The sequence below is a fragment of the Setaria viridis genome, chromosome 5, assembly GCF_005286985.2.
Source record: "Setaria viridis chromosome 5, Setaria_viridis_v4.0, whole genome shotgun sequence".
Lineage (NCBI taxonomy): Eukaryota > Viridiplantae > Streptophyta > Magnoliopsida > Poales > Poaceae > Setaria > Setaria viridis.
In genome coordinates, this window is record NC_048267.2 from 8,716,809 (window position 1) to 8,732,932 (window position 16,124).

General features: G+C 48.1%; 1 protein-coding gene across 1 annotated transcript; it reads right to left on the reverse strand.

The window, feature by feature from the left end:
* Window positions 1–1,811: 1,811 nt before the first annotated feature.
* On the reverse strand, window positions 1,812–6,207 carry LOC117854571 (acyl-coenzyme A oxidase 4, peroxisomal). Its single transcript, XM_034736799.2, has 13 exons — window positions 6,048–6,207; window positions 5,827–5,937; window positions 4,812–4,918; window positions 4,463–4,540; window positions 3,908–4,031; window positions 3,722–3,795; window positions 3,585–3,644; window positions 3,371–3,480; window positions 3,048–3,207; window positions 2,869–2,945; window positions 2,622–2,793; window positions 2,417–2,509; window positions 1,812–2,259 (listed from the first exon to the last, which is right to left on the reverse strand). Exons 1-13 carry the CDS (start codon window positions 6,061–6,063, stop codon window positions 2,131–2,133), a joined length of 1,311 nt encoding a protein of 436 aa, XP_034592690.1. The 5' UTR covers window positions 6,064–6,207; the 3' UTR covers window positions 1,812–2,130.
* Window positions 6,208–16,124: the final 9,917 nt, after the last annotated feature.

Below are 16,124 nucleotides of genomic sequence, written 5' to 3' on the forward strand. Positions count from 1 at the left end.
TCAGGAGGAGTATGGAGTATTCACTCCGCGGGGCGGGAACCGATGGGGGCGAACGCAGGAGGCGCAGACTGGCAGGTTGACCCCGGTGCGGGGGGCGATGACATGTCCCACACTTCCCTGAAACGGGGGGAGTCCCGAGAGAGGGAGAGAGGGATTTCTTGCTCTCTGCTGGAGTGCTCGTGGCTACTACTCTTCAGGAATCACAAGTCTCCGGTACACCCCACACCCCAGAGGCCCAGACCGGTACTACACGAACCCTTCTCCTGCACTGCAAGCCGCAGGTGGGGCCCGTGAACAGCGTATGGTTCGTAAAGATTTGAGATTCCTCCACGCTTTCATGATCACGAAAAGTTTCGTTTTCCTTTATCTTTTTGCCGGACGAAAATAAGTGATCGCACATTTTCCTTTTTCCTTTCTTCTGTCCGGCACGATCCTCCCCTAGCATTGCACAAGACCGTGCGGCTCAGGACGGACGGGCGGAGCCGAGGAGGGCTTTCCCAGCAAGGGAAGAAAGGTAGCCGCTGTACCTGTACTGGACCAAACGGAGCCGCTCTTGGATACGGCGCGGGGGCCCACTCGGCAGCGAGCCAGCGAGAGCGGTGGCCACTGGTCAGAGCGCGGGAAGGAAACGTGGCCGTGGCCCGCCAGGCGGGACACCAGGGAGGCAGGCAGGCAGGCATCCCATCAATCGGCGGCGGCATGTGACCAGCAACCAGCCAGAGGCAGGCACGCAGGCGGGCGTCCGCGTAGTTATCGCGCCCCCGACGCAACGGTTCACGCTTGGGCCACCCCACCCAGCCGGCCGCGGCCGGGGACGTGGACCACGGCCACGGGGGGCGCCGCCCCCCGTAGCACGCGAGGCGAGCGGAGCCAGCTGCGCGGCCGCGCGAGCTCCACATGGGTTTTTCCCTTTTTCGCCATGTGATCCCGTCGAATCGCCCGTTCCTTCCATCCGCTCGTCGTCCAACCCAAACCCCCGAATACCAGAGCGGGCAACACGTCGTCCCCCCGCTGCGGGGTCCGTCACCGCCCCCGTCACGTGCGGCAGGGGCGCCAGCGCCAGTGGGGGAAGGTGGTGGCGTGGGTGCGCGACCGCGACCGCGTCGCCCGTCGGGAGGCCCGGCGCTCATCGGGTGCGGTCGCCACCGCCCGCTCGCTCGCGCCACGGCCCCACGGAGACCCCGCCCCGGTTCGACTCGACCTCATCATCCGCCCCCACACCCCACTACATCCAGAGCATCCCACCAGCCACCAATAAGCGGCGCCCCGCGGCGAACCTTTTCTTGCCCGATCGAGCTCTGGGACTGGGGACTCCGTGGATCAGACCAGGCCGGCCGAGCGTCACGCCAACGCAATCCGCTCTCGCAAGTATCATTTGTGTCAACAGGGACACGGCCACACGGGGATCCGGGCAATGAACTCGCAATTCGCAAAGACCCGAAAGAATAGAGACAGATGCGGAAGTCATCGCCTCTGCGGCTTTGCAGCTCCCGGCACGCCTACGGCCTACGGGCCTACTTGCACTCAAATGGGGTGGAAATGGATTAGTGCAGCGAGGTGAGATCAGTCGCTCGCGCACGTTAGCCTAATAGCCGAGATTTGATAAGCTCTACTAGTACGCTCCTAGACGTATCTGACCACATGGTGCACAACAGTACACGCACGCACGAAACTAGTCTTGGAAAAATAGTGAAGGGAATGATCACACGAATTTGGCCTTTGAGAGTCTGAGACCGGTGCTCCAATCCCTCCGACGGGAAGTCGGTGAACGATCAAAAGATTCCGGCAGCAAGCCTGATGCACAAAAACCGTGTCAAAAAACCAGGCTGAACAAATACCTTTCTACGTTTTTGGTTCCTCCACCGTACAGTACAAATTCACAAGGGAGTTCGCTACAAGTCCTCACTCACATCATGAGCAGCCAGCCAACATTGACCGTCGGTTTCCGGGCACTTGCGAGGAACATCTTTTCGTCCGCGTCAGGTTACGCTGCCGTTTAATCCTGTGCCAACCACCTCTGTATACGAGGAGGAGACCTGATTTTATTCGTTTCCACACCGTTGCTGACACGAGAAGAACCGTCGTCACAGCCGTGTAGAACCTTTTTCTTTTCCTAGCTGTGTACAAATTTTACAACCGGGCTTTCGCTAATGCGGCCGGCTTGAAGCTCGCGACCCCGGTGATCTCCCTGCCGGTCACCAGGCTGTTGATGTCGTACGTGCCTTCGTACGAGTAAATGGGCTCCAGGTCGCAGAACGCCTGTGGAGATCGCGACAGTTAATACAATTTACAAAAGAAAAAGGGTGATAAAATTAAAGGTGTCCTACGAAATGGTTGAGGTGTAAACCACTAGAACAACAAACCAACTAGCCATGAGCACATTTCAGTATATCAATCAGGTCTCTGTAGTCTGTACCTTGGCCACAAGGAAATCAGCCAAAATCCCGTTTCCACCTAGCAGCTCTCGGCCGAGGGAAACCACCTCGCGGGCCGTTCTGGAGTTCCAAGCCTAACAGTGACATCCAGGAAGGAAGGAAGGAAATTGTTAGCCTCTGATAATTCAAAGCAGAGGCATAGTTCGAGAACAAGCATATTTGGCAGCTAGGGATCGGGTCACGAACCTTTCCTAGGCTAGCGTGGCCTGGCGTCATTTTCCCCGACTCGTAAAGCTTGCATAGGCGCCAGCCAACAAGAAGCATGGATTGGATGTTACCGAGCATCCGGACAAGTTTCTCTTGGTTCAGCTGAAAAGCTGTCAGGGGAACTCCAAACTGCTTCCTTTCTTTCAGGTATCTGGTTCAATTTTGACGAAATTGTAAAGTAATTGCTAATGGCAAAAGAAGTGTAAAATGGTATAGTGGTCCGTACCGATGGCACATATCGAAGACCCCCATTGATATGCCGATTGGTTGCCATGCCACCATGATACGCGAAATAGCGAGGACCTGTTTTGTGTTGTAAAAGTAGGTAAGCGGACTGGATTACATCACCTGACAGCATAGCAATTTAGCATAACAGAAGCAGAATAAGAAAAATGTGATCAGTACCTTGCTTATATCCTGAAATGAATTGACACCTGGCAATCGGTCCTCCTCAGGGATGAACACTTTATTAAAAACTATATCACCGTTCTGAACCATCCTAAGACCAATTTTGTTCTCAATCTTTGTAGCTTTCAAACCAGGAGCTCCTTTCCTCACAATAAACCTAGAGGCAATCAAACAGACTGTGACTAGACAACAAGATAATTAAAATGAAAAAGAGCAGCACAAAAAAACACCAATTAGATAAAAAAAAATACTAGTTTATTCATGCTCAGTTTCATGCTTCAAAGGAAAGTTCATCAGTGGTTCAAGACATGATGATTTACCCATTTAATTGTTTTGTATCTGCATTCCTAGCTAATACCACGAGCACATCTGCAAAGGTACTGTTGCCTATCCAGCGCTTTTGACCATCTATGTGCCATCCACCAGGTACCTGTTCCACATGACACCAAGATTTAAGCTGCATGCTACTTCTGGCTGATAAAAAAATATCCAAATTATCCAGAAATATCCAAAAAAGGGCTTCCAAAGCTTAACCTTGGTTGCTGTAGTTTTCAAGGAGCTTGCATCACTTCCGTAGTTTGGTTCTGTCAATGCCTACAGAAAAGAAAACCTTTTCAGAAGGAGACTCCATCATTTAGACATTTTTATGCCTAAAGAATACTGCAACTTACCCAACAGCCAACAGTAGTAAGATGAGCAAGGGATGGCAAGTACTTATGCTTCTGAGCCTCAGATCCACAAAGAGCTGTTCAGACATAACAGAGAGGGAATGGTTCAGCTCTAGCAAAATTGATCTTGGTGTTTGGTAGAACTTAACACAAGAAAGTTTCAATTAAAAAGAAATGCAGATCTTGAACCTATTGTCACCATCGCAAGAGAGGAGTGCACCAGTATAAATGTGGAACAGCTTGCATCTACCCGTGCGATTTCTGCCATAGTAACAGCACTAGCTGTAATTGAAAGTCCTGGGCACCCATAACCCTGCAGTAATCCACAGATTCACATTGAACTTAAGACATGGAGCATTAAAGCATTGTAAAAACACAAGAAACGTGCACAATCATGTAAATGCATACGATTCAGTATTCCACCATAGAGAGGGGAAAGTACACAGATATGAAGGCAAAACAGTTTATATTAAGTGATCGTAAATGGTAAAAAGGCTTCAATTTACAACATTAAGCTCAAGAAAAGGGACTCTTCAAAAAATTAACCAACTTTTCTTAAGGGAAGTACTGAGGCAAACCCTCAACATAATAGCTCCATTTCAATTTAATAGCAAAAAGACATGGTTTGTGAGATATATGCTAAACTTAAAGTGACTCTAGCCCACAGATTCAAATAAAAAATTACCATATTGGGAACGTAAATTGACGAATAAAAAGGCAACTACATTGTAGAGAGATTATTACCTTTATTGTACCTCCAGCAACGCCAAGGCTTGCAAGTTTAGGAATGGCATTAAATGGAAACTCTGCCTTCTCCCAGTACTGCAGTAGCAAATCAACAAAAAAAAAACTGTGTTATCATATAGAAAATGTTGCTACAGCCTGTTAAGGACATTAGATAGTCGATCCAAACCATAATAAGAACGTGATTTACGGATAAGTAGACTGCAATGCTATCTAACAAGGTATTGTAGAAATGAAGGCATGTTTGGTAATGATTTGTGTGATAAGCAAGCAGTTGCAGACAGTAGTTTAGTCTGAGATGGGGTAATCATGTACACGGACAGATAGACTAGTTAATAATTTAACATACCACTGCCATAATGGGCGCAATTTCTTTCTCCATAATACTCCTGACCTTCTTCCTGATAGAGCGTTCTTCACTGGTTAGCAAATCATCCAACTGGTAGTAGTCCGATACTGCAAATGAGGATGTCCATACTTATAAGCCAATAATGCAGTATACTCAAACTCTTTGTAATTGGAAAAGCATCAAAATTAGCATCCCCCACATGCTTTGGGAATTAGGATCATATATCTAGGTTCACACCCCCCATATAGAAAGGGTGAGTAATCTAAGGCCTACCCAGAAATGGTCACGGTGCCGCTACTAACAATTAAAGCAAAACAGGTTGGAAAGCAGGACATGATTATACAGTTGTGGCTGCTCATTCAAGCAATGAAAGCAACCCATCCAGGAACAAGCCTACCCAAAACACCAAATATCTATTTGCACCATGTGTCCATGTCAACTGCTCAACTTGATGCTTCTGCAATTCCGCTCCCATAAGTCGTCGGAAGCTGCAGGATTACAGGAGAGCAACTGCACTTCCATTTGAGCTGGCCTAAAATCAAACTCTAGAAGCTTAAAACCGTTGAACAAAAGTTCAGCAGCAGTGCCATTTAATTTGAAAGGAAGCTGCATAGTATGCTGGTTCCAATGGGGGCCTTCAATAATTAAAGAAAGCAGTTGGAACTGCAAATCTGCAATAAATCCACCACACACAGACACAGTACCAGTCAATAAAATGGCCAGACAATTGAACACTTAGCCAATTATACTAGTACGATCTTATCATCCAAATTGGTACTATAAAAGAGGATATGTTTTTCCATCTCACAATTCTAGCAATCTCGAACCAAAATAGTTGGAGAAAACTGTTCCTGCAATACAGGATCCAAAACTTAGCAGGTAACCACCTCGGCAATCCTAGCAGAAACAATTTTCATCCAACTATGTACGCCACTCTCAATCACAGCCAAAGATCACGATCCCCTCATTCCTTATCCCAGCAAAATTTAGCAACAAAAAAAAAAAAGGTTCTCACCGGAGGGCGGGAAAACGGAGGCCGGCGTCGCCTGCGGGAACGCGAGGGTGAGGTCCATCGCCGGGAGCCCGACCTTGGCGCTGTCCTCCTCTCGCCCATCGCCGCGAGCAACTGCGCTCAAGAGACCAACCAATCATGCAACCGAATGCCCCAGGCTCGCGGGATCACTCACGCAACTCCGCACCAAATCGAGCCGTTCCGCAGCGCAGAAGAGAACCCACCTCGCTTCCCCGCCATCCCACCGGCACGGACGAAGGATCAGCGGTGCTCTGCGCGAGGGTTTTGGGATTTCGGCGGAAGGAAGCGAGAGAGGCGGGAGAGGGAGTGGCGAGGTGAGGAAGAAGAGTGGGACACTGCGATCTCGGCTTTTTGGAGCTTTTCTTCCGTGTGTAGGAGTAGGGGAGTACGGCACGGCGAGCCCGGCCCCACACGTCAGTGGGAGGGCTGATGAGTCGTGCCGATATGGCACACGGCACAACACTGGGTGGTGTACCGCAAACACGACTTGCACTAACAAGTGACACGAGTTTAAAAGGAGTATACTCTTGAGCCTCCAGAACCCTGTTGCATCCGCCAAGTCTATCCATTCGTTCAAATCTACTCTAGTTTGAATTTTCCGTTCGGTTTCTTGCCGCACATTCCTGCACACCGTCCACATTTAGAAGCAAGTCCAATAATCTTAATTATTATAAGACTTATGTATGCATCATCTATGCTTATTGAATTTTCTCTAATTTGTATTGCGCGCACTACCATCCACCGCATCCACTATTTTATTTTCACATTTCACATTGATAACCCGCAATTTCAGCCGGTGACATCTCATATAGATAATGTTTACAAGAATTTTGATCGATGTGTGTTTTTACAAATAATATTTACACCGAATTTAGTGGTTATTACTTAAGGGTATCACATTGCTAAGAGACAGAGGGAGGTGGTGGCTAGTCGGATTTTAGGCGTAAGGAAAATTACACAATCTCAACTAACTATTTGAGAATGAGAAAACTTCCCACGCTCAAAACTAGAGCATGCATGAGTGTTTCCCTTGAGCATATATAGCAACCCTAAATTCGCTCTCATCCACTCATATAGAACACTTATTCTTAGACAACCACCTCCCATAAATCCACAGTTCATCTACCTTGCGCCAAGCAAGAAAAACACTTTTGTACACCTCTGCACATTAGTTCATCTATCATCCATCCATGGAGAAGGTGAACACGCGGCTGGTCGTGGTGCTGTTACTGGGCGTGCTGCTGGCAGGGCAGGCGGCCGGCGCCGCGGAAGAAGCGTCGTCGCCGTCGCCGCAGTTGGGCGCAAGCAAGGCTGACTGCGAGGTCTCCGGCACCTGCGAGATGAAGGCGACGCTCGGCGCCGCCGACCCCACCCGCCCCGGGGCGGTTGCCAACACGTACACCCGCGGCTGCAGTGCGATCAACCAGTGCCGCGGCTGATATCGCCGTCGCCTGCCAACGCCGTGCACGTATTGCCGCCGCTCCGTCGTCCATGCATGCGAACGAAGCTGACTGCTGGTGGTTGTTTCCTATGTGTCTCGATTTGTATGTTATGAACATATTACTACATCGTGCTATGAATATACTTTGTGATGATGTACATGTACAGGTGTACCACCATCTAATTTAGTGTATTAAGGATCGGACTTAATAAAGGTCGGGCCATATCAATATATGATTTTGAGTTATAATGAGATAGAGTTGAGTTGGATTGTGAAGAAGGTATGAGAACCATAATCCATTACCTCCCCTATCTACATGTGCGTCCGATTTTTCTCTTGACCAGAGACATCATTTTCTTTCCCAATTGAAGACAGTATATATACACGCACTCCATGTCTGCACTGTAATGTTTGAACGGTAGAAAGGAAGAACAACTGACGACATCTTTTCTTTTAGTAGTTATCCAAAGGCATGCTTGAATTTTTCTTCTTGATTCCATCGAATTGACCGGATGATTGCATGCTCGCACTACTAGGGAATCCACATTTAGTACCGGTTGGGAACCCCTTTAGTACTGGTTTCACAACCGGTACTCGTAGTTCGGTACTAAAAGGGACCTTTAGTACTGATTGAAATAACCGGTACTACAGGACTATTAAAAACTAAAAAAATAAAATCCCCCCATTGCCCCCCCTCCGCCCCGCCACCCTCTTCCGCCCGCCTGCCACCCTCCTCCGCCGCCCCCACCTCCGCCGCCTGTCGCTGCCTCCGCCCTCCGCCGCCTGTCGCTGCCTCCGCCCTCCTCCCGCCGCTCCTGCCCGCCCGCCACCCTCCGCTTGCCTACCGCCCCCGCCCGCCCGCCCGCCTACCGCCGCTCTGCCACCCCCACCCGCCCGCCGCTCTCGCCGCCCGCCATCGCCATCACCGCCTCACCTCGTCCCGCCGCTGCTCCTCACTGCCGGTGAGGGGCGAACGGAGGGGGAAGGGGAGGCAAAGTGCCGAGAGAGAGCGCTTTTGCTGCGGACGGAGAGAGGAAGAAAGGAGAGAGGATAAGGGCCTGTTGCCTTGCTTTAATTTCTCTGGGATGGTGGCGGGCGGACGGATACGCTTTAGTACTGGGTGGGAAGTCCACCCAGTACTAAAGGCCACCCTTTAGTACTGGGTGGGAGCTCCACCCTAGTATTAAAGAGCGTACCGGGTGGAGGCTCCACCAGGTACTAAAGGGCGTCACAGGAGGCTCCTCAAGGGCTATCCGTTAGGCCCGGTACTAATATGGTATCGGACCAAAATGCAACTGACACTAAGACCATGGACGAAAGGTCCATTCCCTAGTAGTATTGTGGAACAAAATTTTGACAAACTCCAGCAACTAAGCACTAGACTTGACGACGTGGTCGAAGTTGGCCTGCATTCCTTCAGACATTTGTTAACTTCACGGTTTAGCTATATTTTTAATTGAAGGAATGTATTTATTTGGGCGTACGTGAGCCATGAATTTAAACATCAAGTTTCATATAAGTCAGGGGAGGAAATGTTACCATTGCTAATTTTATATTTCTTTTGAAACATTTTCATTAATCCTCGTGAGATGTACTATAAATAAATAAATTGTAAAAATTCTCATGAAAAATATGCTACTCAACTCTGTAATTATCATTGATAATAATAGCAATTAGATATTTTTATTATGTAAAAATTTACCCGCCACCACTATTATAAAAAATAACTACCTGAATCTGTTTATATCTAAATTATCCATGTCTGCCATTTCAAAAATAATACGAAGTACTCCTACTCTTTATCTAAATAACCCACTTATGCTATTATGAAAAATAATCTAAATAACTCTATAAATTTACATCTAAATTGTTTGCCTATGCCATTATTTAAAAAAATATAAAGTAACCTCTAAATTTATATCGGAATTACTTACTCTGTTATTATAAAGATAACCCATATATTTAATTTTATGGTCAGGGCTAATAAAAAAGCATGATTTCTTTTGAACCAAAATGTCCAAGCCAGCCTATTTACTTTATCATTGTAAAGTTGCACTGGGATCAAGCTACCGCAATTTTTTATGTGAAAGTAAATGATATTATTATTTTAGGACAAGCTTGGTCGGCCCAACTTTTTTGGACACTAAGGCCAAGTACATTGGTGTCGTCTAATAGGTGGTCTCATGCATTGACACGTAATCTTGAGACGATTCAACAGGTAACCTGTACAATGGGTTGTCCTATAAGTTATCTGGTAGTGGCATATAATTCCTTAATTTGTGCATAAGAAAAATAAAATATTATGAGTTGCATGGCAACAATAACTCGTACAATGGTTGTTAAGTTGTCTCGTAGTCCTACAATTTAGCTCATGAGGTGGTTGTTTCGTGAAGCAACGACCTCTTTCTCTCTCCTCGCTCTCTGTCCTCCACATCATCAAAAATCCTATGTGGCACTACATGAGACGACCTATGAGACCGCCGACGTGTAGCAATGTATTTGCCCTAAGAGCGTGCTTGGTTTCACCTGCAAAGCTTGTCTTACACCGAAGAAAAGGGTTCTTGCCGGATTGTCTCGAGGACTGCTCGATTTGCTTGCTGAATCAACTTAGCCAAAACAGCTCTCCACCAAAAGCAAGACAAAGCTTGCTTGTCAAAGCAAAGCTAGGGAATGCTCTCCCAGCTACCAAGCTGACCCTAAAATTAGCCCCACTCCCAATTATAACACCAGTGTTATTAAAAGCCTAAGAAGATCCTTAAGATGTTAAAATAGAATTTGGATTAAAAATAAGTATTATGGGCCAAGTTCAAATTTGAGTCAAATTTGACAAAATTTCAAATTAAAGATTCAAATTTGGAAAAATTTGATAAAAATGTGGAATCAAGAGTTGAAGGTATTTAGAAGTCAAAGGAATCAAGTTATGGATCAAATTCAATTTATAGGTATCTGAAATGCATAGTCAAAATTGTTGACTTGGGATACTATTCACAATCTGAAAAATTTCCAAGTCTGAAACAGAGATAAGTGCCCAACTTTGAGATCAATTTTTGAAGGAGTTTATATGAGAGCTTTCGATCTTTTTGGACAGCAATTGGACTTGAATATCCAGTGAACAATTTGAGTAAGTTGTTGAGCAGAGAATTCAAAGGATTCAAATTCTTAAGAAGGTCCAAAGTTTGAAAGTTGTACTGTCATTGAGTTGACTAATGAACCGAATGGCACTTGCCATTTCGGCTCTGAAAACCAATGATAAATAACCAGCTTTGGCTCAAAGTTTTGAAGGATTCTACATGTAGATGTTGGACAAAAACATGCAAAATGGGGTTTATAACATATGGTTAACAATTGACAGTAGCCTTTGGCCAAGGAAAGGTTGGTTAGATATTTAAATTGGAGCTTAAAGATGGAACACAATTGATGTTTGAAAGTTGTTTGACGAAACTAAATGGGGTGTTCAATGGAACACTGACTGACAAAATATGGGTTTATTTTGGGGGCTTCAATTTGAGTGATGGAGTGATCCAGAGACCCAGCTACAAATCTATTGAATGAAGTCCAGAGAATCCTCTACAAGTTTGATTAAAGGAGATTGTAGAGTTTGAATTGGAAATTTGGCGCAAGTTTAGTTTAAATTTTGGGCGGAACTGAAGCAGGGAGGGAGAAGCAGAGGGAAGGCACTGCCACGCGGCTGCTTGCCGCTGATGGCCAGAGGCGGTTTTGCCGTGCCACGCATCGGCGCATGCGTGCGGGGTGAAGCAAACACGCAAGCAAGAGGTGGCCATCGTGGAGGCGGTGAAAAATTTGTATAATTACCGCTCCCACCGGTAGAGTCTATCCTTTTCACTGCGCCGCTCAGCTTTTCACCGTGCCTCGGCCGCCGGTGATTTCCGCCGTTGTCCCACCACCGCTGGCCGTTTCCCTCCACCAGAACCATCACCTTGACATCCTAAATTGATCCCACCAGTCACCATCCAGTCCCTTCTACCTCAACACCTTTCCGCCACCGTCTTCCTCAAGTTCGGCCGCCCTCTATTTTTGGTAAGGCTGCCGTCGTGGAGCTCTATGTTGCCGGGGTTTTGGTCGCTGTCTGAGTGTTAGGATGTGTCACGCGTGAGCTGTAGATGGTTTAGGTCCGTCTTGTTGGCCTGGAGCACGGCCGGCTTGGCTGGAGCTCTTGCGCCACTGTGCGCGCGCCTCCGCCATGGCCGCCGCAGTCAAGCTCTTTGCTCTGGCTGCGGGGAGCTCTAGTTTGGGAGAGCGCTAGGTGTTTTAGGTCGAGGCGAAGCTCTGGAGCTAGCTTGTGGGCAGACAGTCGCCGCGTTGAGCCGTTCACCGTTGGGAACCCTAGCACCGCCCGCTCCGCTGTTCACCACCAATGCTAGCCAACCCACCTGTGGCGGAACCACCTCGGATTAGCTTGATTAAGCAGAGTTTAGCCGCCTAACATGCGACACTCCTGCCTAACTCGAGCTAACACGAAGCGCCGTCGGATTTCATCCGATTTAACCACTTAAACAGGATCGAGTTCAGCAAACCCACACAAGGTGAGCAGTTACAGAGAATACAACCAGTCCACCGAGTTTAAACGAGTTTTACTCATTTTAGTTCAACCATAAAGTCCAACATTAGAGTTTACAAAACAAGGAACAACAGAGAAAACACTAGCGGAAGACTTCGTCGGGGTCGGATATCCTGGGCGAGGCCAGCCAGAACATCACTGAGTCCTCTCCTCACCGTCCGAGGAGGGGTCCCACTCGACTGTCCAGCCTGGCGGGAGCTGGGGCGGCCAAGCACCAACCAGAGAGGGGTCGGACGCGGCAACTTCACCTGAAAACAGAAGCCACAACAAGGCTGAGCTACTAAGCTCAACAAGACTTAACCGATAGGAGTAAGGACTACTCCTCCTACTAGACATGCAAGCTGTTTGGCTGAGGGGTTTGTTTGCCAAAAGCACTAGGTAATCCTAATTCAAGTTTTAGCTCCGATTCTAGGTTCACTTACCATTCTAGGTTGTGCAACCTATTCTAAGCAGTCATAGAGCCAACCAAGATGTGTAGATATAACAAACAACATTGCCATCATCAGATTCCTCAATTACTCAGGGTGACATAGCGATCAAGCAATCTCAAACTGTGAGAGGCAGACGAATCGATTCGAGTTCTTTAACCATGCATGGTGAACCTAGCCTCACGACATCCGCGCACCCGGAGGTCGCTTCATGTGTCGGCCTTCCCCATCAATCCCCTAACCCGTGTCGGGCCCATTTCCTTTGGTGCAAGGTTCCACAGACTCGGCCTCTGCCGTCCTGTGACCACACATTGCACCACGTGCGACAACCAGCAGGGGAAACTCCGTTCCAAGAACAATGGGGCGACCGCTCACGTCTAGGTTCAATCCGGTACTAGGCTTCCTCATCCCATACTAAGTATGAGGCTAGTACTTTCAAACACTTGATCACGAACACCACCGCTGTCGGGCCTTAGCAAGATTTCATAGACAGACGGGGCGACCATCCGTCCACCAAAGAGTTACCAAAACCCTGCCCCGTCCATCATCCTTATAGTTATAACAGGAGAGTAAACATGCAACTCCTATACTCGCGAGTGACAGGAAATCACTCGGCTTTTACCGTTTTCCTAGTTAAGCAATGCAGCTACTCGGTCCAACAGCTAGTGTTCAGATCATGGGGATAACTAAGGCAGGCATCTAGGGTTTCAAACAACTCCTATACGTAAATGCACAAGCATGTTATAGAAGGCATGCGCAAGTCTGGTAAAACACATAGGACTTTCATGCAACCGGGGCTTGCCTTCAAGCAAGGAGGACGGGAACTGCTCGGCTTCGGGGGCGACTTCGGCTTCGAAGGGCAGGAGCTCGGCTACAGCTTCTTCTTCGGGCGCCGGGTGAAGCTCGTAGAAACCGTCGGCGAGGTGCAGCTCTACACGAATGCAATGCAAGGGTTAGCTTAGACGGTTAGTTCAACAGCAACACTGGCTCGCCTGAGCCCAGAAACTTGCGACAAAGAGCAGGAGGTGATAGAAGTTCGAGAGCTGATGATGATCAAAAGGTAAGGGTAGGAAAGAACTAGTGGTCTGATCCTTGAACTAGAGGATGTGATAAACTAGGGGTCCTTAGACGCAAGCGCTGAAGGGTTCCCAAGTTTTACACATACACCCTCGAGTTGAAGAAAAAGATCACAGCCAAGCCCTCGGGCGAGGCGGACAAGGGTCGGCAGAACAAACAGGGTCGGGCGAGACGGAACTGGGGTCGGGTAGATAGGAGGGGTCGGGCGAGGCGGACTTAGGGTCGGCAACTCACCTTCTTCCTGAAAGGAAAGCTTGGGGTCGGGAAGGAGCAGACTTGGGCGGAGGGGCTAAGGCTGGCAATGCTCCGGCGGCGGCGCTGCTTCTTGCGGAACACAAGAGAGCTCTTACGCAGCACGGGGAGCAATCCGCTGGGTGACTGGGAGGAACTGAGAGGGAAATGGGAGAAGAACTTCCCAAGACGGGGTGGATGGCGCTAGGAGCTTGAGCAGGGAGCTAGATAAAGCTAAAGGCAACAAGAGCGGAGGGAACTCCGGCGATGGGGGCATTCCTTTTATAGCTGCTGGGGCAGAGGAACGGAAACGGCGCGGGGAGAGAGAAGGGAGCGGCGCGAAGGCCGGGGAGAAGCAATGGAGTGCTCTGCCGTGGCGGCGATTGAGCAACCAGGGCGGTGCTGCAGAACTCCGGGGGTGACGCCAGCGATCATTGCGTTCTGCCGTCAGGGCGGCGTAGGGGCGGGTAGACTGGTGGTTGGGATTTGGCGGAGAGCGGGCGTCGTCGTGCGGAAGAGGTGATAGAAGCGACCGGTTAAACGGCGCTAGAATCGAGGGCGCACAGGTGAGAAGACAGGCGAACGCGGGCGCGGGGGAGAGCGCGGAACAACAGATTGTCGGGCGGCTTCTGACAGAGCGGGGAAAGGAACTGTCGCGGCCGCGGTTGGGGTTGGCGGTGGAGGAATCGTCGTGTAGCGACGACCGGGCGGCGCAACTGTGGCTGAAAGGACGGAAAAGACGGGCGACATCGGTCTCCGGGGCCGGGATCTGGTAGCGTGATGATGAGCGCGGGAGGCGAGGCTCTGCAGAAAGGGGTGCAGAGGGCTTCCGCTGCCATTGGGGAAAAGGGGCGCGGGAACCCACTCTGCTGCTTGCCTGAGACAAAACTGAGCGGTGGCGTCGGAGGAAACGAGCCACGCGGCAAGGAAACTCTGGGGGCGGCCATGCAACTCGAGTGCGGCTGTCGCGGGGGATCTGAAAAAGATCTCGCGGGTCCACCTGTGGATAGATCTGACGGGGGAGGGAGATCAGCAGGATCCGTCGGGGGGGGGGGGGGGGCTGAGCTCGCCGGGGTCGGGAGAGGGGCGAAGCAGGAAGGGGGCGGATCTCAGGGGTCGGGACCGGCGGAAAACTGGGCACTTAGGTGCGGTCAAGCCAAAACAGCTGACTAAGGTTAAGGCTGCGATCAAGCCTAACTGGGAAGGATTAGGGGTCGGTCGTTACACCACCCCAACAACACCCCCGGTAGGTGCGCGTAGTCGAGGCGAGTAATGCAGTGTAGTCATCATCGTTTGAGACCTCACCGGTGGCGAGTTCTCGCCTTTACCCCGCTGGTGTACCCGCGTTTTGGGCTGGGTACACTGTGTGTTGGGTTGGGCTCGTGTGTCAGCGTAATGGGTAGGGCAGGGGTGAGTGAGAAAGGTTTCTCGGGGGGGGGGGTTCGGGAGAAATGTTGATTTAGAATTTTAGAAACTAGATTTAAATTTTGTTTTCATATTTAATTCATTATAATTTGTAGAAATGTTCAAAATTAGTGAAACCAACTTTATTAGGTGTATTTTATTTTCCTTTATGCATTAAAATTTCTTAAACCCTAGGAAAAGATAATAAAAATTTGGTATTTTTTAGTGCCTTTATTTAAGGTATGTAAATAAATACTTAACCTTTATAAAATGTATAAAATTTTGAATAATGTTTTATTATTCACAAATGTTATTAATCCGTAGGAATTAGGTTTTAAGATTAGAAATTATTTATAATGCTTTTCTAAATAAAAGAAAAGACTTAAGTTAGGTTAGTTAAGAAATTAAATTGTGAGTTAATCTTTTAGGGATAGATTAGTGTTGGCTTGCAACTTAATCTTGAAGATAAGTTGTATAGTTATTGTTTCAAAAAGTTTTGCATATTTTAACTATGGCATGCATGATATCGTAGAACCTGAAACTCCTGAAGTGGATTTCTTGGAATTCTAGGAAGAACCTCAGGAATTTGAGGAGGTTATTGAGGTTGTTCCTTGTGTTGAAGGATCTCCCGAAGGAACTAACTTTTTTGTGAACCAAGGAAATTACTATTCATGTGTCCAAATTATTGGTTATTTTCTTATTTATGCATTAAGTCTAGGAGTTGATTGAAACCTTACTCTTATGCATAATCCAACCTTATTGGTAGGACATCTTTGCCACCTGTTCAAATAATTGATAACCATCCTATGCTTAGTAATGCTTAGATTCACCTTTGAGTAACTTTGTTGCTCAACCACTTAAGGTTAATATTGCCATACATCTTGATCAAGGAAATGGCTTTGAATTTTGAAGATGTGGATATAAGCTAGAGATGGTAATTCTGTCCACTAAGATTAATCTGTTTAAGGCTCGTTCGTTGCCTTAACTTTTGATCAAGTGATATTACCTTGTTGCTTACTGCCATTGGGAACCAGCAAACCTAGTAGGTTAGTTGGCTCTCTAATTGGAAATGTTTTTACCTGTGCTTGGTGTGTTGGAGAAAGGCAGGGGCGTAGCCTGA